Below are 21,640 nucleotides of genomic sequence, written 5' to 3'. Positions count from 1 at the left end.
CCAGGTATTTCAGATCATGGAGAGAGTCAGAAATTCTGGGAGGTGAAGATTCTCATCCCAAAGGGTCTTCAGGATTCCTCGTGCCTCCCCTAAACCCCACAGCCCCCACCCTAGACCACTCTAGCCCCCAATTCACCTTCACAATCAGGGCACCTAAATAGTTTGTTTATTTAAAAAGACTCTTTGGAGGGGTCCTGGGTAGGGGGGAGTGATGAGTGATGACCCTTCTTCACCCCCAGTCCTGGCAGGCATTCTGGGAAGCTCAGCACCACCCCCCTCCCCACTAGGGTGCACCTCACATGGAGGCCAGAGCTGTTGTGGCCCTCAGAGCTCAGAGTGCTCACCGCAGCTGCTGCCGAGAGGGCTGGGGCACCCTGAGGTGAGGGTACAGAGGTGGCCCCCAGCCTGGGGGTGGCCCCTGCATCTCCATGCAGCAGGGAGGGCAGCCCCGGCCTCTAGAGCTTATCTGGCAGAACCTGCAGGCAGAGGGGAAGCCTGGCTTAGCAAGGAGCCTGGGTGGGGCCAGGACCACAGAGCAAATGAGGAGGCCCCAGTTCAGGTCCTCACCCCATTGATTTCAGCTGGGTGACCTTGGGTAGGCTACTGCCCCTCTCTGGGCACTGGTTTTCCCATCTGAGAAGTAATATCTATCCATCCCATGGAGTGTCCTGCAGGTAATGTGCTTGGCACAGGGCCAGTATGCAGTAGGCGCTCATCTAATGCTAGCCGGGTGGCTATGTGCATTCATTCCTGAGGACGACAATCCCCTCTGGACATCTTAAAGGGGTCCAGATGCTCTTACTAGGCTAAGGGCTACAGGGACAGGCACACAGTAGGTGTTAGGTAAATGCTGATAAATAAGAGACGGAGGAAGGGACTGCACCGCAATATCTCCAAGGCTGAGGGTGGAGGCCTGTGGCCACCAGGAGGGGCCCTCCTCTCCCTGCCTGCCCACCCACCTGGGCCGCCCCTTACCTCTCGCCGCGCCCCGTCGGCCCGAGGACAGGATCCCCTCGTCCTGTGCTTGGAAGGAAGGAGGCAGTGTCTCAGAGCCTAGGACCTACCTTCCCAGCCTGTCTACCCCCCTGGCCCCACCCCTCCACCCCTCGCCCGGGGGTCCCTCCTTCCTACCTGGTTGCGGGTCTTATGTGACTTCTGCATCCAGGCTCGCCACTGGTCATAAAGGCGGAAGCTGAGGTTCGAGCAGTACGCGTGCTTCTTGAGCCAGCCCAGAAACTGCTTGAGCTCGCGCCGCACCGGCCCCGAGCTCGGCTCGCCGCCCCGCGGCTCGCACGCCCCGCCGCCCGGGCCCGGGCGCTCTAATGGGGGCGGAGCGGCAGTGTCAGGGCGCGTCCGGCAGAGGGCGCGCGCGGGCAGGAGAGGGAGGCTCCCCCGCGCGGCGGGACCGCTTTCCCCTCGGGCACCTCCCTCCCTGTTTCAACGGGACCCGGTCCTCCCCACGGCCCGGCTCAGCACTGCAGCCCAGCTGCGCCCCCGAGGAGATAGGGGGCAGGGGAAGGAAGGGGCTCCTCCTCCACATCTCCTCCAGGAACCCGATTCCTGTGGCCTGAGCCAGGTGTGAGTGGAAGGGGCGCGGGGGGTGGGGTGGGGTGGGAATGGGGGGGGTTGGGCAGCTGGGGAGGAGAGAGGCCAGGGCCAGAGGGATGAGACGCAGACAGAGCAGGGGGCAGAGGAAGGAAGAGAGAGACGCTGATGAGAAAGCACTGGAGAGAGAGACAGAGACAGAGATTGAGAGATGGAGGCAAGAAGAGACAGAAACAGGGAGAGCGCTTTGGGGGAGAGCCAAGGAGAGGCAGAGGGCTGAGAGATGGAGAGAGAGCCAGAGCAGGGAGGGACAGAGAGGCTGGGGATGTAGGGACGCAGAAACCAAGAAAGGCAGAAGGACAGACACAGGAAAGGAGAGTGAGTGTCAGAGAGATGAAGGGACACAGACAATTCCAGGTGACTCTGAGGGGTGGGGCCAGTCCCCAGGACAGGCCTGAGAGTACAGCCGGTTGGATGGGGAGTAGGCCAGGAGGGCCAGGTGGGAGGCCGGTCTGTCGGTCCAGCCGCCCCGGCCGCAGCCAGCCCTGAGCAGCCTGAGCAGGCCGGCGGATAAGGACATCGGCCTCACGTCATAAATAACGCCGGGGACCCGCTGACAGGCCCTGGCACAGCCCCGGCCCCACCGCCCCTGCCGGCCTCCCCAGCCTCCCCAGCGGACACAGCCGCCTGCTGGCTCCCGTGCAAGAATCGCAGGTGCTGGGCACGAGCAGGGGCCAAGGCTCAAGCCCCTCCCAGCTGTGCTAGTTCCTGCCCACCCCTGAACCTGGAGGGGCCCTCGCATGGGGGCTGGGGAACCGGCTGGAGCCCTGCTCTGCCACTCCCTGACTCTGGGACCCTCTCTGGGCCTTGGTTTCCCCATCATCCCCAGAGCCTGGACTTCAAGGGAACTGAGTTCAGATCACTAAGTGACCTTAATGTCCTCATCTGAGAAAAGGGGGCCTCCCTTGGGTGAAACCATTGGGGGAGCAGGGGATGGGAGCCTCAGGAACTATTACTTGCAAACACTTGGGTAGCACCCACCATGACAGCACTTGCCGTGGGGTTCTCTCTCGCCTAACCCTCACAATAGCCTGAGGCAGGCACGATTATCATCCCCGCTTTCCAGATGGGAAAGCTGAGGCCAGAGGTACCAAGTAAGATTTCATACCATGTCACAAAGGAGAGAAGGGAGGTCTGTGGGCTTAGATAAACCCCAGACAGCGAAGGGAATCAGACCCAGGCCCCTGATCATCCCATCCCCCGACCTTGATCAGAAGGGGAAACCAAAGTCGGTCACAGGAAGAGTTGGCAGCCCATCGTCTTAGAAGCAGGGGTCTCAAACTCACTTGCCCTTAGGGGCTGGGGAAGGGGCGCATGTGGGTGCAACAGGCCAGGTGGGGATGCTGCACCCGAAAGAGTGAGGGCCCTGACTTAAGGGGCAGCCTCTGCCGATAGGGGCTGTGGAGTAACTCTGGCTGTGTCCTGTTACATTTTCTAGACAATTTTTCTAGGGAATCTAGGATATTTGTGTTAAAACTTACTGTGTTTAAAAGTCTGCCAGAAGGTCAGACTTTTTTTTTTTTTTCCCCCAAATGACAGGTCAAGGAAATAGATCCAAGGGCCACAATTGGCCCCCAGGGCCAAGAGGTTGAGACCTCTGCTCTCTGGAAGAGACAAGGAAACAGAGGCCCAGGCTGGTTTGGGGCTGGTCCCAGGACCACCCAGCCCTGTTGGGGTGCTCACCACTTCGGGGGGTGGAGGCGGCTGTGGGGTGGCTCCACTCGCTCCAGATCCCTGCCTTCTTGGAGCCGTAGATGCCAAAGGGGTTGCAGCGCACTTGCACGAAGTAGACGGTGCCTGGCTTAAGGCCCGCCAGGCGGCAGGAGGTCTGGTTGCTCACGTCGTCCACCACCTGGGTGACGAGGGCAGGGTCAGAGGCGGGGACAGCTTGTGGGGGGGGGAGGGGGAGAGGAGGAGGGAGGAGCGGAACTGGGCGGGGGTGGGTGCGGGCACCTTCCAATCCACGCTGTCCTCCACTCGGTAGCGGATCTGGTACTTGGCTTGGAAGAGGAAGTCCTTGAGGGCCGGCGGTGAAACCCAGCGCACGCTCAGCTGGTCCTCCAGGCCCCCTACGCGGCTCACGTGCACGTCGGGTGGGGGGTCGGTGGTCACTGGGGGGGCGGGGCTTAGTCACCAGGCTCTCTTTGGACCTGGCTGGCCCCGTCTGGGTCCAAATACCAGGGCACGTGGCTTAGATGGCACCTGCCTGCGTTCTACCCCCTCCCCCCCCTTCAGGGCGGGCGGATTACATTAGATAATATTCAGGAAACACTCAGCACCTAGAAGCATTCAATTAATGTTAGCTGTTATCACCATTATTATCTGTGACAGGAGAAACATAACCCTATCTTCAGGGAACTACGGAAAAAGCAGACACTGCCTGGATGATAATATTATTATTAGTATGCCCAGGAGACCAGGGGGCCCTCAGGCTGCCAGACCCCTAGGAAGCTCCCCCTGACCCCCTCCCCAGCCCCCACTGCCCACCTCCTGCTCCTTCCGACTTTACAAAGGTCCCCCATGTGACAGCTTTGCTGGGTGCCAAGGGACAACGGAAGCTTAGAATATGCCCACTGCAGGTTCAGGACTTAAGGAAGCAAAGGGGGAAGCAGGAGGAGGGCGTCACTGCAAGACTTCTGGGGATCGTTCTGGGAGCCCTGTGGGCAGCAGGGAGGGTTGGCCTCTTCCCCTGAGGCCTTGGTGAGGGGCCTAAAGGGTTAAGGCACAGGCCTGCTTGGGGCTGAGAAACACCCTAATTAGATTAGGCCCAATTCTGCTCGCAGATCATGCATTTCCTGCCTCCCGCCTGCACCCCCCCCCCACTCCCCAGCTCCAGGCCGCTGCTTCCTGGGGCGCCTCCCGACCTGGGCGCCCCCTCGCAGCTCCCCAGGGGCCCCCCTGCACACCTGGGCTGCCGAGGGGGAGGCAGCCAGGCCAGGTGTTCTCCGCAGAGTAGGGGTATCCTGGCTGCTTCAGGGGGCTGGGGACCAATGGGTGGATGTCTAGGTTCTTCGCATCCTGACATGGCTGGGCTGGTGGGGGCTGGGGGAGGGGTGGATCCCAGGTGGGCCAGGCTGGCCTTGGGGGGGCGGGGCTCACCCACATCCAGGATGTCCAGTGTCAGCACATCAGAGCGGGCTGAGCCCAGCCGGTTGGTGGCCTCCACCCAGATCTCATAGGGCGTGAAGAGAGCCAGGTCCTTGGGGATGTGGCAAGAGTGAGGTCCCACCGTGTGGTATTCCTCACATGTGTTGTCCTGCCCGTACCACCTGCACGGGCAGGAGGGGAGGAGGACACATGAGGGTCCCTTTGGGCCCCCAAACCTCCCCACGACAGCCCTGGAGTGCAGACAGGACACCAGAGCTCAGAGAGGGCAGACTTGGCCAAGGCCACACAACCAGGCTAGAACACGTCACCCGAGGGCCACCACCAACCTCAGCTTGTACTTGAGGGAGTAGTTGGTGTGGAGGAAGGTTTCCCCATGGGCCCCCGGCGTCCAGCGGCATGTCAGGTCCTTCATGTTCTTGGACCAGCAGCTGATGTTGAAGGGTTTCTCTGGGGGCACTGGGGAAGGGGGGTGCAGGGGCTGAGGGTCTGGACCAGCCGTGGACAGGTGGAGGGGGGAGTTGCTGGCTGCCAGCCGGGGCCCCCACCTTGGAGGGGAAAGAGGATGGACAGAGCGGATGTTGGCAGGACCACCTGCATGGCTCTCTTGAGGATGGTGTTAGGGGCGGGGGTGTCTTCAGGCTCTCATGCCCACCCCAGCGGCCCGTACCTCTCAACTTGTGCCAGTATACCTACTGTTCAGCCCCAGATCAGAGGACCCATGATTCATGGTCCCCTCCAGCGGGAGATGCTGCCCCCAAGAGCTACCCCTAGGTGTCCTGGGGGCCCACTTACGGCCAACGTAGAGGCAGGAGCCGGCCAGGATGCTGCCGTCGCGGGCGTGGCACACAAGGTTGTCCCCTGACTGTTGCCTGGATCCGTTGAGGTTGGCCAGGGCAAGGGCCAGAGTGGAGGCATTGAGCATTCGGGACAGCTCAGGGGGCAGGCGGCGCCCATTGAGGGTCCAGTAGAGGCCCTCGGCGGTAGCCCCTGGTGGGTCCCCGTGTACTGAGCACGTGGCCTGCAGGGAGGAGCCGATGAGGAGCGTGGGGTCCTGTGGACTGATCACAGCCGTATCTGGGGTCAGAGAGGAGCACCTGTCAGGCCTGGGATGGAGCTGCCCTGAGCCCGCCCCACCCCCCCCATCACCATCCTAGGTCCTCCAAGACTCATGGCAGTCCTGCAAAGGGGCTATGTTTGTCCCACATTTTACAGAGAAGGAGACTGAGGCTCAGTTAGGTCAAGTGACCAACCCAAGTTTATTGGCAAAGCCAAAATTGAGCCCCAGGAATGTCTGATTCCACAACTCAAGTCTTTCCAAGCCACTTGTTCGCTGACTTGCTCAGGGCTTTGTGAGTGGTTAGAAACCTCACTCAGATCCAAGTAACTCTTGCTTTGCACATACTTCTGACAACCACTACACTCTGCCTTTTTTATATTTCATTGCATTTTATTTTTGACAAGTAGAAATAACAGATTGTGTGTCCTTTCTCTGATACCCCCCAGAACCTTACACATCGTAGATGTCTCTGTGGGGAGGAAGGCACTTCTAAAAAGAGGTGCCCTGACCCCTACTAGAATCCTGCTCATGTTATAGATGAAAAAAACAAGACTCAGAGATCAAGCCTCTTGCCTAAAGTCACTGGATAGAAGAGGGACACACTATTTAAACCCATGTTTGTCAGTCTCCAAAGTTCTGCTCTGCGCTGCCACTGGAATTGAAGGTGACAGTGGCAAGCTCTAGGCATCCAACCCCAAACCAAAGGGACTTGCCGTCATCACGCTTTCCCTCAATTCAGTTTTCCTAATCTGCAAAATGGGAACAAGAAAGCTCATGGTCCTTAGGGCCATTGGGAAGATCACATGGGAAATGACTTCCTAAACTGGGTTGTGTGTAAATCGGGTGCTGGGCACAGCGGCCCCTGGGATGCTGCGATGGATGTCCTCCCTCCTGCCTTGCGCTGCAGCAGCCTTCTGAAGATTAGAACCTAAGAGGAAGAGGTTTTTATCCAAGGGGAGACCAAGGCACAGAACGGGGGAGGAGACGCACAGTTCAAGCTTCTGATGCCCCTCTGAGTCTCAGTCTCCTCATCTGGGAAATGGGTATCATGGTATCAGCCACATGAGGTTGTTTGAGAAGAGTGAAAATGAACTGTCTTAAGAACAACCGTGTGGGACCTTTCAGCCAGGCTGTCCTGGGTTCGAATGCCCTCAGCTCACTCTGGAGGTCTACCCCAGTTCCTTTACTTCTCTGAGCCTTTGGGAAGGGGCCTCTCCCTCCACCAAGCGTGGTTGTGAGGACTCCTTCACTCATTTTTTCATTCATTCGTTCCTTCGTTCCTTCATCGAGGAGCACCTACAGTGTGCCAGGGCCTGAGGGCACAGTGGTGACCAAGATACCCCAAAATTCATGCCCTTCTGGGCCTTGAATCCAAGGGAGCAGTAGGAAAAGGAACACATAAATATCTAAGAGAACAAATAAGAGAGAAAATAGAGCACAAACCAGTGGTGGCAGCTAAATGGCCCAAGAGGCCTGTCTTGGGAGATGGCATTTGACCTGAGATGTGAATAAAGTGAAAGAACTAGCCATGAAAAGATATAGAAGAGAGTGTCCAGGCAGTGGGAACAGCAAGTGCAAAGATCCTGGGGCAGGGGTGGTAGGAAATGAGGTCTAGGAGGTCGACAGGGGCCAGACCTGCAGGGAGGAGTTATTCCAGGGTTCTGAGCAGGGGAAGGATTTATATTTTAAAAGGCTCACTGGGCAGCTGTAAGAAGGGACTGCAGTGGGGCAGAGAGGCGGGGGCAGCCCAGCTTCTCTGGCAGCCAAGGACAGGGTGATCCTGGTCCCCTGGGAGGCCCCCTAAATGCCAGTGGCTGCCCTGTGCCGGCCCTCACTGCCCCAGATGGGCGAGGTGGGGTGGACACAGTTCTCGGGGCCGGGCCTGACGATTTTCCGGGGCAAACTTGGCTTGAGGGCCATGTCTTGCTGGAGCCTGGGATCGCAGTTGCGTTTGGGGCTTGGCCCAGGGCTCGCCGGAGGTCTCAGCGTCCGTGCGAAGGAGCCGGCTGAGCGGGCCAGAGCCGAGGAGGCGGGGGCGGCCGGGGGGGGGGGGGCGGGGGGCCAGGGGGCCGCCCCGGAGGTCCCAGGCAGCCAGCCGCCCGCTAATTCGGAATTCCTTCGGCATGAACTCGGGGCGTGCCAGCGTCTCTGCCCCGGCCCACCCACCGCTTCCTGCCTGGGCCCCCCCAGCCGGGTGGGAGGCACGGCCAGGCCTGCCCGGACCCCAGGCCCATTCTCAACCCTCTGGGGGGTGGGTCGCACCCCTCCTGTCCCTCACTCACCACCCAGGTCAGGCCAGGAAGGGGGCTCTCTGGGGGGTCCTGGCTCGGGGGGGTCACTGCCCCTCTGCCACACCCGCCTGGCCTGGGCTGGTGTGGCCGGCCTGCCTGCCAGCGGCGGCAGCTGCCCTCCTGGGGCTGGGCGGGGGACAGGGCGAGAGGGCAAGGCCAGGCGGGCCTGGACAGGCCAGTCCCGCACCCCAAGCTCCAGCAGGAGAGGCCACAGTGAGGCCTTCCCCTCCTGGGATGTGGGGTGACAATCTTGGCCAGAGCACCTGGGGAATTGGCCCTGTTCTCAGTTTCCCCCTCCGGAAGATGGGAGGAACATTTGTTTTACCTGCTGGGGAGGTGAATGAGAAGAGCTCACGATGCCCAGAGGGCCCAGCACACTTCCGTGCCTAGGAACTGGTGGGATTAGGGCCCCTCCCAGCTCTGGGGTCCTGGCTGGCTGGCGCACTCCCTGCAGGCCTCCCCAAACAATGGGCCAAGGCATTTGGGACCGGGATGCACACATTCCAGCCCAGGCAAAGCAGCTGGGACAGCCCACTGAGTTTGGGGAAGGGGGGCTTGGCCTGCTTTGGGGGGCTTCCTAGAAGGCTCCCCTCAGCAGATCCCTGGGCTAGGCTTTTGGATAGCCCCCCTCCCCTGCTCCCTGCCTCCCCTGCCTTTCCCGCAGAGCTGGGGCCTTTAAAAGTTTTTTCCTCTCCCCCTTCCCAATCTGGAGCCACTGCCGTTATTAAAAAGGAACACCATGTGTTTTAAAAGGGAAAAGTGTGAGATTCTCTGCAAACAAGGCAGGAGGGTGGCCTCCATCCCGGGGTCCCCACAGGGGTCCCCATCTCCTGTCCCGCTGGTACCTGCAGACACTTTACGACCCACCCGCCTGCTGGTCAGGTGCTAAGACACACCGTAAGTAGAAACATATTGCCGAGGTGTGAGAATCTTTTATTTAATTTCTTCCCCCTTAAAGGAAAAAACACACGCACAACAATCCTCCCACCGCCACCACCTTTGCCTGCCGCTTTGCTGGCTGGGAAACAAAGCCTGCCGCTAAAGGTGGCATTCACAGGTGCTGCCCACTGCCTGGCAGGGCTGTCAGGAACCCCAGGAGGGCCTGGGGCAGCCCCTCACCTGCCCAGGAGCCTTGGGCATGCTAGGCTTTCAGCAAGTGCCTCCAGGACACCGGACCCTGCCCTTTCTGGAAGAGCACCGCGGGAAGCCTGCAAACAGCTCCGTACAGTATGGGTCTGCCTGGCAAGCAGGGTGTGCCCGCCCCGGTGGACTTGTGTGCCTGGATGGGGTGCGTGGAGCGACTGTGAACATCCAGGGCAGGCGGTGCCTGCGTGTGTGCCCTGTGTTGCCTCCTCCTCGGAAAGAGTGTGTGACCATGCATGTGTGTGTGTCAGGGATGGAATGTGTGTGTGCGCGCCCCGATGGTGTGCGAATGTGCATCTGGGATGCAGTGTGCGCACATCTGAGGGCGAGGGTGACGGGCCACAAGCCAGTGTGAGTCTTTGTGTGTCTCTGGGTGTGTCCCAGAGTGGGTCTGGATGTGGAGACGGTGTCCTGGCGGGGGTGTGCATCGGGTGGGGGACCAGAGAGTCCCGGAGGCCAGGAGCTCCCAGCAGGGCGGGGGTCTCGGCCTGCGGGGGCTGTGGGTTCCCGGTGGCTGCCCCCCCAACCACCACGGCTGGGCCCGTGGTGCCCGGACTCGCTAGCTCCCGCTCCCTCTCCCTCTAACCCACTCTCTCACAAAGATTTCTCTCGCTAGAGTCTCCTAGCCCGGCGCAGCGTGGCCGGGAACGGTTCTGAGCGCCGCCAGTGGTGGGGACTCCGCGGACCCCCGCGCGCGGGGTCCCGCCGGGGGAGGGCGGCGGCGCCGGCCCGCGGAGAGGCGCGTCCCCAGGGACCCCGGGCCGCGCGCCAGGCGGCCAGAGCGGCCCCCTCCCGCCCCGCCTTCCTCACGGGGCTCATCCCTCCACCCGGGGGGGGGGGCCCGCTCAGGGCCGGCACCCAGCGCGCCTACCGCGTGCGCCGCCGCCCGGGAGCGGCGACCCGCGGTCTCAGCGTCTCCGAGTCAGCAGACGCTGTCGCGTGCGCCCACCGCGTCCCGGCGTGCAGAGGGTCCCAGGCCGCGGCCCCGCGACCCTCCGGAGCCGAGTCGGGTGTCCTCCACAGGGCAGCCCAGGTAAGAAGGCCTCGGTGGCGGAAGCCGGACCCTCGGGCCAAGGGACTTCGGCGCCGTGCGCCCCACAGGTGAAGGCGCCCCGAGGGCCGCGCCGGGGGCGCCTTCCTTTGTTCCCGGGCCGTCCAGGTGGCGCCCGCGCCCCCTCCCCCCGCGGCTGCCCCCGGGGCGCACGCTCTCGGCCCGGGCGGGGAGAGGGGAGCACGGCGCCGGGTACTCACCGGCTCCTGATCCCGCTCGCGGCGCCCCGAGGACGCAGAGCAGCAGTAGGGGCAGCAGCGGCGGCGGCCGCCGCGCGGATTGGGCGGCAGGGCCCGGGCGGCCGGCGGGCATGGGGCCGGCGCTGCCGGGGGCGCGCGGCGGGCGGCGGCTGCGGCGGCGGCGCGGAGGGACGCGGGGCGCGGGCCGGGCGCGGGCCAAGCAGCCCGCACGTCGCTGGGCGCGGGCGCGGAGGCCAGAGCAAGTCTGAGCAGCCGAATTGACAAGGGCGCTAATGCGCCGCTGGCCCCGCCCGGCCCCGCCCCCGGCCCGGCCCCGGGGGGGGGGGCGGCGGGCCCCGCACCGGCCTCCCCGCCGCCCGCCCGCCCGCGGGCACCGCGGGCCCCACCCGTCCGGCCTCCGCCCCGCCGCGCACCGCACGCGCCCTTTCCCGCGGCCCCAAATCCCCCACTCTACCCTTACCGACCTGGGACCTCCCTTTCCACCCCCGCCAGCTCCAGGCTCCCTACCCCCAACCTGGGACCTGACGCCCCCAATTGCGTTTCCATACCCCCGCCCACTTCCCTGCACCCTGCTCTCAGCCATGTGCCCCTTCGGCGTCCCCTGCGGCCCCCAGCCCTGGCCCGCTCCTCCCCCCCATCCTCTGTCTCGGCCCCCACCCGAACTCTGGCCCCGCCCCCCCCACTGAGCGGTCCCTGAGCCCCGCCTGCTCCCATCTCCAGCCCCCCGTTCCTCCCCAGGGGCCTAAAAGTCGCCCTCCCTCCCGCCCCACGCCATCGGCGCGCGGGTCCCACCGGTTTTGGCCCAGCGCTCCCCCTCCCACTTCATCCCGCCTCTTCTGGTCCTCCGCGCGCGCAGCCTTGGCCCCAGGCTTTGCTGGAGGGAAGACGGAGAAAAAGCTGCAAGGCGCGGCGTCCCCGGATCTCGCCCTGGCTCAGCTGTCCCCCTCGAGCGGGACCGAGCTGAGGCTCTTTGGGGGCACCCGGGGGCCTCAGTAGGGAGTCCCCGCGTGGGCAGGCGGGGAGAAATGGGCCCCCGTGGGAAAGGGCATGGGGGCCTGCGCGGGTCCCGTGTGCGGGGCAGGACAGATTCCCAGGAGGAGAGAGGTAAGGAGGCCCTCCCGACTCGCTGACAACCAACCACCCCCCCGGAAAAATCCGCTCAGCGGCCCGCGGGTGGGGTGCGCCACGCAGTGAGTAATCGCTCCGGCGGCCGCCGCCCGCCGACTCCAGGTAACGCCGGCTGCCCGGAGCGACTCACAGTTTGTCTTTTTCTTTTTTTTTTTTTGTAGGGATCCTTCTTCGTGTTATTATTTTTGGCCACTGCTTGGGTTTCGGGACCCCTCCCGGCCCGGGCGCCTCACCCCCCTCCTCTCGGTCCCCACCCGATTCGGGCGCCCAAGATAAAAGGGCTCCTGGCCTCCAAGGCCCGGGTGGGGCGGGGGGAGCCTGAAATGAGAGTTCGGGGGTCGGCTCCAGCCCCGCGGTTAGAGTCGCAGCCCCGCCCCCAGCCGCCTACCCTCAGAGGGGAAGGGCTCTAACTCGCCCTTCCAGGGGTTCCCTTAGAGACCTGGACCCTCCCCTAGGTCCCTAACTAACCAAGGGGGTAAAAGTGTCTGAAGAGGGCTCAGGAGTTCCCACCTCATTTGCTCAAGGCTGCGCTCCACCCCTGCTACATGGGTCCCCAACTCAGACCTCAGACTGTCAGAAAACAGGATTAAAGGATGGAGTCCCGCGTACGCCCCCTTAGCCCCCCATTTTGGACTCTGGATGGGTTTGTGAAGGAGAGAGTAAAGCCCTAGCATGCTGCACTGTCGTTTACTGGGGCAAAGCAGGCCTCTCTGCCTCAGTTTCCTCCTCAGCACAGTGGGTGACTCCTAGCCAGCATAAGGGTTTTTGTGGGCAGTTGGGTCAAAACACATGGTCGCATAGTGCCTGGCACCAGGGGCACATTCTTTTGGAGCCTGAGTTTGTCACCTCTGAAAAATGGGGCCATAGTCCCACCTGCGAGGTGGTCCAGAGAGTTAAGTGAAGGTGGCAGTTCTTGGCTGGAATTGTTTTTCCAGGATATATGCCACCCCTCCCCCACAACCTCTCCCCTGCAACGTTTGACTCCCTCCTGGAGGACTTCAGGCTCCTGGAGAAAAATCCTGATTATTTTTCCCCCCAGTCTCTGCTCCTCCCCCAGTCATTCCCCAGTCTGGGGAAAAGGCTCCCCCCGTTCACCCAGGTGCTCAGGCCAGAGACCTGGAGGTGCGCGTGACAACTCTCTCCTTCACTCATCCCCCACGTCCAATCCATCAGCAAATCCTGTTGGCTCTGATTCCAAAACATCCCCATGCTGAGATTCGGACCCCTTTTCTCCACCCCATCCGGGTCCAGGCCCCACCATGTCCGTCTAGGATGCCGTCCAGCCTCCTCCTTGGCTTCCCGGGTAAATCCTCTTGCCTTTGCCTGCACAGCAGGCAGAAGGAGCTTCTCAAAGGAGCAAAGCAGGTCATCTCTGCCCTGCCACCCTCTCCTCCCTCCTTTTCTCCTCTCTCCTCTTCTCCTCTCTCCTCATCCTCTTTCTTCCTCTTCCTCACTCCACTCCAGCTGCTACAGCCCTGTTCCCGCCAAACACATAGGCTTGTTATTATCACAGGGTCTTCGTACATTTGCTTTTCTCTCTGCAGGGATGCAGTTCCCCCAAGTCTTCCCCCAGTTAGCACCTTCTCTTCCATCAGGTCACAGGTCAAGTGTTCTCAGATGGCCCCCCAACCTTCCCAGGCACCCTCCATCCCTTTCCCCTTTTAAAATTATCTTTGTAACACAGTGCTTTGAACATCATCTTTCTCTTGAGACGTTTTCTTTAGACTGTGAGAACCCCGAGAGCCATTAGGGCCCCATGCTGGGCCCAGTGAGGACCACAGGAGAAGAGCTCAGTGAACATTTGCAAAATGAAAGGATGGAGAATGCTCAGCCCCTCTGAGTAACAAGAAAACTCAGTCCCAGTGAATCATGCTGTCTGGGGTCCCAGCCAGGCCCTGGACTTGCTGTGTGACCCATCCTGGTAGTCACCCTCTCTGGTCCTCACCTGTAGAAGGGTATGGGTAGTTTGCCCAGCCGCGCCCTGGAGCGTGCCCTCTGCCCTCCAGGTGACCTTTGCCTCAAAGCTTGGACTTTAAGGAAAGGGATTTGACCTCTGGGTGGCTTAACCCCTTCCTCATCAGTCCCACCACCTCTTTGTGCAGGAAAGGGAACCAGCATTGATGGAACTTCTGGCAAATATTGACCCAAGTCCTTGAAGGTGGCTGGGAATGTACTGAGGTGGCAGATGGAGGGAGGGCCCCACACGGGGGATGGCTCCTCCTTGGTCTTTGCACCTAAGGATTAGCTTGGGGGAGACCCTCCAGCCCAGCTCCCTACATAATTCCGGGGCACTGAGGGGGCCCCCGGGAGGGGCAGTGGTAACAGCATCTTCAGGGTCCCATAGGGAGTGAGGAGGGCACAGAGCTGTCTCTCCCATGCTGAGACCCCCATGGTCAGGGCCCCTTAGTATGGGATTAGCTACCTTGTGTTCCAGGCCAGCGCTCCCAGGAAGCAGGGACAGTGAGGGGCTACCCTGGACGTGGGCTTGGGGCAGCAGAACACAGGTTCAGGACTTGCGTGCAGGAGAAGGTGGGGCTTCATCATCATGTCCACCCTGAAGGTTCAGCCTGGGGAGCTGGAATGCCTGGGTCCCAAGTTTTGTGCGGTCTATACTTTAAAAATCCAGAGCTCATAGGCATTGGAGGTGAGATCTCAGGAGTGAAGAGCTGCCTCTGTCTAGGTCAGGGCCAGTGTTCACCGGGCCTCAGAGGTCTGGATTCCCTGCCCCTTCCACACCCTGGAGAACCTTGGATGTCTGGGTTCCAGGAGGCACCAGCTATGTTGGGGGTGACAGTTGTGCCCCTTCCCCTCCCCCCGCCCACTGTCAGCAAGCCGCCGGCGCCACGGTGCCGTGTCTGCTCCCCAGGCTGTACCCGGCTTGGGGGTGGGGGTCAGCGGGGTCGTGGCGAGGGCGGCAAGGGACAAAGGGCGCTTGTCCGATGCTCGCCCTGACCTCGGCCGCCGCTTCCCGGACGCCCGGCCCGCCTCTGATTCACGCCCAGGCGGGCCGCAGCGCCCCCCCACCCCAGCACCTCCCGCCTCCCCGCCTGCCGCCCCGGCCGGGCCGCCCCGGGGGGTAGGAAGTGGGGGGGGGGGTGAGGGGCGGCGCCGAGTCAACTTTCCCTCTTAAGCCCCGAAGGAATGTCGGCGGATTTCCTGAAACCCGACCCCGGCCGCCCGCCGGCCCGCCCGCCCCTCACCTGGACCTGCTCCCTCGGGAACGGCAGGAGGGGCGCGGGGGCTCACCTGGGGGGCCGGGGTCAAGTCCTCCTTCCGCTCTCGCCCCAGGCGGCCTCCTGCAGCGGAAAAGGGGGTGAGTGGGAGGCCAGCAAACCCTCTCACTCCTCTCCGGTGACCTAGGCCAGCGTCCCAATTCCTCCAGCCTCAGTTTCCCCTTCCGCTTTTAAAAGGGCGCGGGTTGCGCTTTAAGAGACACCTCTTAAGCCCTATTCCCCTGACTCCCCACCTCCTAGCCTAGGCAGCATCTGCCCACCTCTCTGCTTCTCTCATCACCTGGGCCAACCCCCTTTGCCACCCTGATCCTCAGTTTCCTCATCTGTAAATTGGACAACGCTGCCAGTTCTTCCTTACAGGGTTGTTGCAAGAAAATACTTGGGAAGTGTTTTGTTTGGAATGAATGAAGAACAGTAATTGTGTAAGGCTTCAGCGCGCGGGGTTCTGGAATTGACATGTGTGGGCTTGAATCCTGGCTCTGTGGAGGGGTCCTGGGACTAAGTTTCCCACCTGTGGATCGGGGGACAGTATTGGTCATAACCATCGGCTGTTTCCCAAGGGCACAGGCCTGGCGCGCGGTGGGTTAGACGCGGGGTACCCTGGCCCTCGCGCAAACCGCAGGCTGGAGGCCCTCGCCGCAGGGTCGCGGCAGCCTAGCCTGGGAGGGGCGGGGCGGGGCGGGGCGGGGGAGGGGCCGCGCGGGGATCCAGATGTTCAGGGTCCTCCAGGCACAGCCGCGCCTGATTAAGCCACGTGGGGGCTGGCCGAGGCCGCGGAGATGAAAGCGCGGCGGCAGGCCTGGGGAGGGGGCGCGCTAGCCCCCCCCTCCGCAGTCCCCTCCTCCCCGGCCGGAACCTGCGGCGCCCTCTGACCTGTTGACCCCGCGTGGCTGCCGCCGGGTCTACTGGGACAGAGCGTAGATGGAAGATGCGCAGGCGGCAGGCACCTGCGCGGGGCACGCCGGCGAGGGGGAGGGTGGTGTCATTTTTGCAAAGTCTCAGGCTTAGAAGGGCGCCACAACTCCCATGTCTGCCCGAGAGGAAGCTAGGGGACCTCCTAACCCAAGTTGCGTGGGGCTACACTCTGTCACCTTGGCGTGCGGGTATGAAAGCCAGAAGTGTTCCTGTTTGTCCCAAGTTTTCCCACGAGAATTAGAAATTTTAGCAGCACCCCATCGCCCCTATCAGCATCTCTGTGCCCCCTCCCACTCAGCCTCAGGTCGAGCGGCCCCTAGTCTGAGGGAGCAGGGGCCAGATCCCCCTGGATCAGGGCTGGGCCAGAGAGAGGTGAGGCTGGGGGAACCCTAGATGGTCTGGGAGGGCTCCTAAAGGAGGCAAATTGCACACATGTTACCGGCTCTCTGATTTGGGTATCAAAGGAGATGATGTCACACACCTTCGGAAGGCCTTCTTTAATCCAGCTTTGCGACCCTCACGACCCTTCATCTCCAGTCTCTGGCTGGGTTCCAGCCAGATCCACCGCCGTCCTACTTCCTTTTCCAACAAACTCATCCCCACCTCAGGGCCCTTGCTTGTTCCTTCGGCCTCCTAGCGTGGCCAGCTCCAAAGCTGCCTACAACGGAAGGCCTTCCCCTGGCGAATAGATCTGCCCCCCATCCTATCACCCTATTTGTCTCCTTTTGGCCCCTAGCGATGGCTGAGATTCCCCCACCCCCCCCGTGGATACTAGGGAGGTGCCACGGTACCCCCGAGATGGGACAGACGGCAGGGGCCACGATCCACCTGCCTCACCCTGCCCGCACCCCAACGGTGCCGCAGCGCCTCTCCCCCGCCCGTTCTCCGCATCCCCCACCCCCCCTTCCCAGGCTGCCTCGCTCGGGTGACGTCAGCGACCCGGTCCCCGCCGCCGCCGCATCCTCTGCGCCTGCCAGGAGCCGGCGTCCCCCGCGCTCTTTGCGCCCGGCCTGGCCATGGCTTCGGTCGCGCTGATGCCGCTCCTGCTGCTGCTGCTGCAGCCTCCGCCCGCCACCCCTGCACCGCCTGTCCGCGACCCCTTCGCCCTGCAGCTCGGGGATACGCAGAGCTGCCAGCTGCGGTGCCGAGACCGCTACCCTAAACCGCAGCCGGCTCAGGTGAAGCGCTTGCGGCGGCAGCGGGAGGACCAGAGATCTCTCCAATGGGGGATGGGTTGAGGATGCGGTTCCCTCCATCGGGAGCGGGAGACAAGGGTTCCTCGGAGGGGGAAGGGGTTAGGGGAGGGGGTTCTCCAATGGGGGTGGATCCCTCTAGTGGGGGAAGGGCTGAGGTTCCTTCCATGGGGGTGAGCAAAGGGGTGGGGGGTCCCTCTGATGAGGATGGGGATGTTCCTCCCACAGCAGAGGGGCTGTGGGGGCCCTCTGATGGGGGAGGGTTTAGGGATGCGGGTCCCTCCAAGCCTGAGGCTCCTTCTGCCTCCGCTCTGCTGAGCAAGGACCCTTGGGGCCCCCAACCCCCACCTCCCTCAGGCCTGACAGTCCCCTTATCCTCCCCCTCTACCCAAGCAGCTTCCACATCCTCCTCCCTACCCCCCTCAGAGCTACCAGCCCCCACCCCTATCCTCACCACCCCACAGTGGGATCCCAATTTTCCCAGTCCTGAAGGGTGACAAAACCTCCTCTGATCTCCCCCCCCCCTTACTTCTTCAGGCCTGAGAATCCCTCCTCCCTGGAGCCTTAGGGGGGGACCGTTTTCCTCCATTTTCCCCAGTTTTCCAAGCATTACCCAAACCCAGCAACCTCCGTTGTTTATTCTCCTTCTCAACCCCCCTCCCCCTCTCTCTTCCTCAGAGCTAAGAGCCCCCACTAATATTCATAGCGTCCTCCCCAACCTCATCCCAGTCCCCTTAGAAGACATGGGGGGGAATCAAATCTTCGATCTCCTCGCATGAGGGCTTCCAGCGCTGACCTCCTCCTGCCCTTTCCCTGGCCTGAGCCCCACGTCTTCGCTTCCAGGAGGAGCCGGAGGAGGACCCCATTGAGTCCCGGAAAGCCAATGCGTATGACAGGGCCGTCCTCATCAGTGCTTGTGAGCGAGGCTGCCGCCTCTTCTCCATCTGCCGATTTGTGGCCAGGAGCTCCAAGCCCAATGCCACCCAGGCTGAGTGTGAAGCAGGTAAGGGCTGGCGGAGTGGGTGAGGGTGGGGAGAGGAGGCCTGGGGAGGGCTGTCCCCCAGTCACCCCCTCCCGCCCCCTGCAGCCTGCGTGGAGGCCTACGTGAAGGAGAAGGAGCAGCAGGCCTGCAGCGAGGGCTGTTGGAGCCAGAACCCAGAGCCGGAGCCTGAGCCCCAGCCTGAGCTGGAGCAGAAGGTGGGCGCCCTCCCACCTGTGGCCCCACGCCCATCCCCCCTCTCCTCTCCTCCCCGCCCCCCCCCCCCCCCCCCCCCCCGCCTAATCTGCACTCATATCTGGAGTCTCCCAGGCTCTCCGTTCCATTCCAGGCCTCCTGGGTATCCTTGATTAAGCCATTTTACATCTCAAGACTCAATTTTCATCCCCCACCCCGCCTCCGCCCCTGCCCCAAACAGCCACCGTTTACATTATTTACCAAGCATTTTTCCTGGTCTGGGCCTGACCTCAGCCTGTCCCAAATTCCTTGTGCCACCTGGAGGCACATGAGCTGGTGTCATCCCTATTTCATGCCCGCAGAGCAACTGGCCAAGGCCACACAGGGCTGTACAGAGGTGGGATTTAAAGCCAGTGCCACCAGGGCTTGTGACCATCCCTCACCTCCCTCATCTTCAGTGCCACCAGAGCTGACTACTGAGCACCTACATGCCAGCTACCGGTCTAAGCACTTTCTCTATGAACAGGTGGCCACTGTCATCTGGGGCAACTCAGAACGGAGGTACGGGGAGGAGCAGCCTCCCACGCACATGTGCAGTACCCCTCTTCCCACCCCAGGGAGAAATAATGACTGATCACCTATCAGAGTCTGTGAGTGATTCCAGACAACGCTGCATCAGGGGAAACTGAGGCACAGGAACTCCTTCATTACAGCCAGAAACCCAGGGGCTGGGATTCCCCAGAAAGCCCTTTCCCTCTTCACTCATTTTCTTCTACCGTGTCTGGGCTTTCACTGTTCAGAAAGGCACAATGCCCTATCATTTCTTCCTATTCGGAATTCTCGCCTGATGCTGTCAAAATAAGAACAATGATGGTGACATTTTTAATAATAGCAGCTACTACATGTTAGGCACTTGTATCATTGTCTAGTTGAAATCGCATAGCGACCCCATGAGGGAAGAGAATCATCCCTGTTTTTGGGCTCAGAGAGGGCAATCCACTTCCCCCAGGGCACACAGTCAGCTAAATGCAGTGCTGAAGTCTGTGTTCATTTTATGAAGCGCTGTTGCCTCAAACCACTTGGTGAATTTTGATCACAGTGAATTCTCCCAGCTCCCTTCCCATTGGTTAATGCCCTACATTGGTGACATTTCTGTGCCTTGGGCCTCCCCCTGGCAGAGAAAGGTCCTGGAAGCTCCGAGTGGGGCTCTCTCGCTCCTGGACTTATTTTCCACCCTCTGCAATGACCTTGTCAACTCGGCCCAGGGCTTCGTCTCTTCCACCTGGACATACTACCTGCAGACTGACAATGGGAAGGTGGTGGTGTTCCAGGTGAGGGCTCTGGCAGGGGCCGCACCAGAGTAGTGGTTGGGTGGTCAGGTTAAGAAGGTGGGATGAGTTGGTTCTTGGCTCATGGGATGCAAAGTCCACAGGTGTGCAAGCTTCAGGCACAGCTGGATCCAGGGGTTCAGTGTCTCACTCAACCCCCTGGACTCTGCTGTCCTTTTTGGTGGCTTCATTCTCAGGCAAGCACTTCCCTCCTCGCAGCATGGTGGATGCCTGAGGCTCTAGGTGACAACCTCTGAGGTTGTAACTAAGCTGATTGGGCCTGGTTGAGTCACGTGATGACCTCTCAGCCAATCCCTGTGATTCTATTGGCTTGCCCTGGATCACATCCCTACTTAAGGAGCTAGAGGATGGGGTCAAGACAAATCAGGGCCCCACGATAGCAGGGAACAGCATCCCTCATATCACAGCCCACAGCTCCACAGAGGGTGTCCTCTCAGTCCCCAGCACTACTAGGTGACAGCTGGGCATGGGACAATGTAACCTACATGGGGCACAGAAAGGTGCCTCCTGGGCCAAGGTGGTGCCTTTCTAAAGGGTTTCTCTGTGCTGTCTTGTTCCTGGCCCAGACCCAGCCTGTGGTAGAGAGCCTGGGGCATGAGGGGACCCGTCTGCAGCGAGTGGAGGTGACCTGGCGGGGATCCCACCCTGATGCCTTGGAGGTGCATGTTGGTAAGGTCCAAGCCTAGACCAGTGTTCCTTCCACAGCTGGCTCCACTGCCACAAGGGGTTCTCCTGATGAATGAACCCTTGAGGATTGGGATTTCCAACTCGCAGCTCCTGGGGTTCCATGGTCCATCTCCCAAGTTTCCATGGTCCATCTCCCAGGGTTCCACGTTCACCTTCCAGGGGTCCGTGGTCTATCTTTCAGGGTTCTGATTTATTCCAGCACCCCAGGCCCCGTTGCCCCAGGTCCTGGCCTCCTTTCTGTTCTCTGCTGGCACCTCTTGGCGAAGGTCTGGAGGCTGCTGAGAGGTGACCTATTCTCTCAGACCCTGTAGGCCCCTTGGACAAGGTAAGGAAGGCCAAGATTCGAGTCAAGACCAGCAGCAAGGCCAAGGTGGAGTCGGATGAGCTGCAGGACAACGACTTCCTCAGTTGCATGTCCCGGTGGGTTGGCCGAACCCTGGGGGTGGTGGAGGGGGGTGGGGCCAGAGGTGAGAGGCTCTCTGGCCCCCTGAGGGCCCCTGAATGTGCCTGCTGGGTGGGGCAGGCGCTCGGGGCTTCCTCGCTGGATCCTGGCCTGCTGCCTCTTCCTTTCCGTGCTGGTGATGTTGTGGCTGAGCTGCTCCACCCTGGTGACGGCACCCGGCCAGCACCTCAAGTTCCAGGTGGGCGGGGCCTGCGGGCAGGGGTGGGAGGAGAGCTGCTCCCTCATCTGCATAGGGCGGCCCCCTCACCCCTGGAGGCAGGGACCCCTGACTTGCTGCCTGACATTAGGCAAGTTTCTTCACTCCCTTAGGAAATGGGGGAAACAGCTCCCACCCTTAGTAGGGGCGACCTGAGATCCGGGGTGGGAAGGAGTCTTGCCAGGGTGGGGACTCAGAGCTCTCGCTCCCTCTTTCTCCCCCTGCAGCCCCTGACTCTGGAGCAGCACAAGGGCTTTATGGTAGAGCCAGACTGGCCCCTGTACCCTCCCCCGTCGCACGCCTTTGCGGACAGCCCCCCGCCCTACAAGCTGAAACTGGACCTGACCAAGCTGTAGGCCTCCATTGCCAAGTTCAGGGGCTCCTTGGGTCGCACTTGCCCTTTGCCTAGGAGTCTGGGTCAGGGTGGGATCGTCCTTGGGCTCTTTCACCCCCCCAAATTCTTCTTCTCTCCTCAGCCCGGCACCTCACCCCCCGGGATCCTGGGGTTGCCATGCCCCTGCTGGGGGGGCGGGATCTGACCTTGGTTCCTCCCTGCCCCCCTTCCCCAGAGTGTGTTACTTTTGTCTTCTATCGTGTAGCTTCTTGAGTATTTGAACCCCCGTCCTGTGCTGCCTTCCTCCTCCTTCCTCTCTCCCCTCTCTGGGGGGCTGAGGCCACAGGGGAGCCGCTCTGTGTGAGGGCTTCCCCCTTTCTCCCCACCCCACCTCTGGAGATGTAGCCCCGTGAGAGGAGGCCCCCCGCCCCCCGCAAGAGAGGAGGCGGTAGGAGGGCAAAGGAGGCTGGAGTTGCAGCATGGGGGTTGGGAGGAATAAACCATGTATATAAA

General features: G+C 61.6%; 2 protein-coding genes across 6 annotated transcripts; one reads left to right on the top strand and one right to left on the bottom strand.

Moving 5' to 3' along the window:
- Positions 1–153: 153 nt before the first annotated feature.
- On the bottom strand, positions 154–10,604 carry CRLF1 (cytokine receptor like factor 1). Of its 3 annotated transcripts, none has more exons than XM_057709994.1 (9): positions 10,456–10,604; positions 5,506–5,787; positions 5,040–5,169; positions 4,705–4,874; positions 3,559–3,716; positions 3,289–3,457; positions 1,132–1,319; positions 976–1,023; positions 154–476 (listed from the first exon to the last, which is right to left on the bottom strand). In XM_057709994.1, exons 1-9 carry the CDS (start codon positions 10,565–10,567, stop codon positions 456–458), a joined length of 1,278 nt encoding a protein of 425 aa, XP_057565977.1. In that variant the 5' UTR covers positions 10,568–10,604; the 3' UTR covers positions 154–455. The 3 variants fall into 3 exon arrangements, with proteins under 3 accessions (XP_057565977.1, XP_057565978.1, XP_057565979.1); XM_057709995.1 differs by having other exon boundaries at positions 976–1,018; XM_057709996.1 differs by lacking the exons at positions 154–476; positions 976–1,023; positions 1,132–1,319 and adding an exon at positions 1,646–3,209.
- Positions 10,123–21,640, top strand: TMEM59L (transmembrane protein 59 like). Of its 3 annotated transcripts, none has more exons than XM_057709998.1 (9): positions 10,123–10,237; positions 16,643–16,909; positions 17,768–17,927; positions 18,012–18,121; positions 19,364–19,429; positions 20,014–20,116; positions 20,437–20,554; positions 20,658–20,775; positions 21,021–21,640. In XM_057709998.1, the coding sequence occupies exons 2-9, from the start codon at positions 16,748–16,750 to the stop codon at positions 21,147–21,149; spliced, it is 966 nt and encodes a 321-aa protein (XP_057565981.1). In that variant the 5' UTR covers positions 10,123–10,237; positions 16,643–16,747; the 3' UTR covers positions 21,150–21,640. The 3 variants fall into 3 exon arrangements, with proteins under 3 accessions (XP_057565981.1, XP_057565980.1, XP_057565982.1); XM_057709997.1 differs by having other exon boundaries at positions 19,277–19,429; XM_057709999.1 differs by lacking the exon at positions 19,364–19,429.

The sequence above is a fragment of the Hippopotamus amphibius genome, chromosome 15 (assembly GCF_030028045.1).
Source record: "Hippopotamus amphibius kiboko isolate mHipAmp2 chromosome 15, mHipAmp2.hap2, whole genome shotgun sequence".
Classification (NCBI taxonomy): Eukaryota; Metazoa; Chordata; class Mammalia; order Artiodactyla; family Hippopotamidae; genus Hippopotamus; species Hippopotamus amphibius.
The sequence above is the reverse complement of the archived record's forward strand: the minus strand, read 5'-3'. Positions and strand labels throughout refer to the sequence as shown.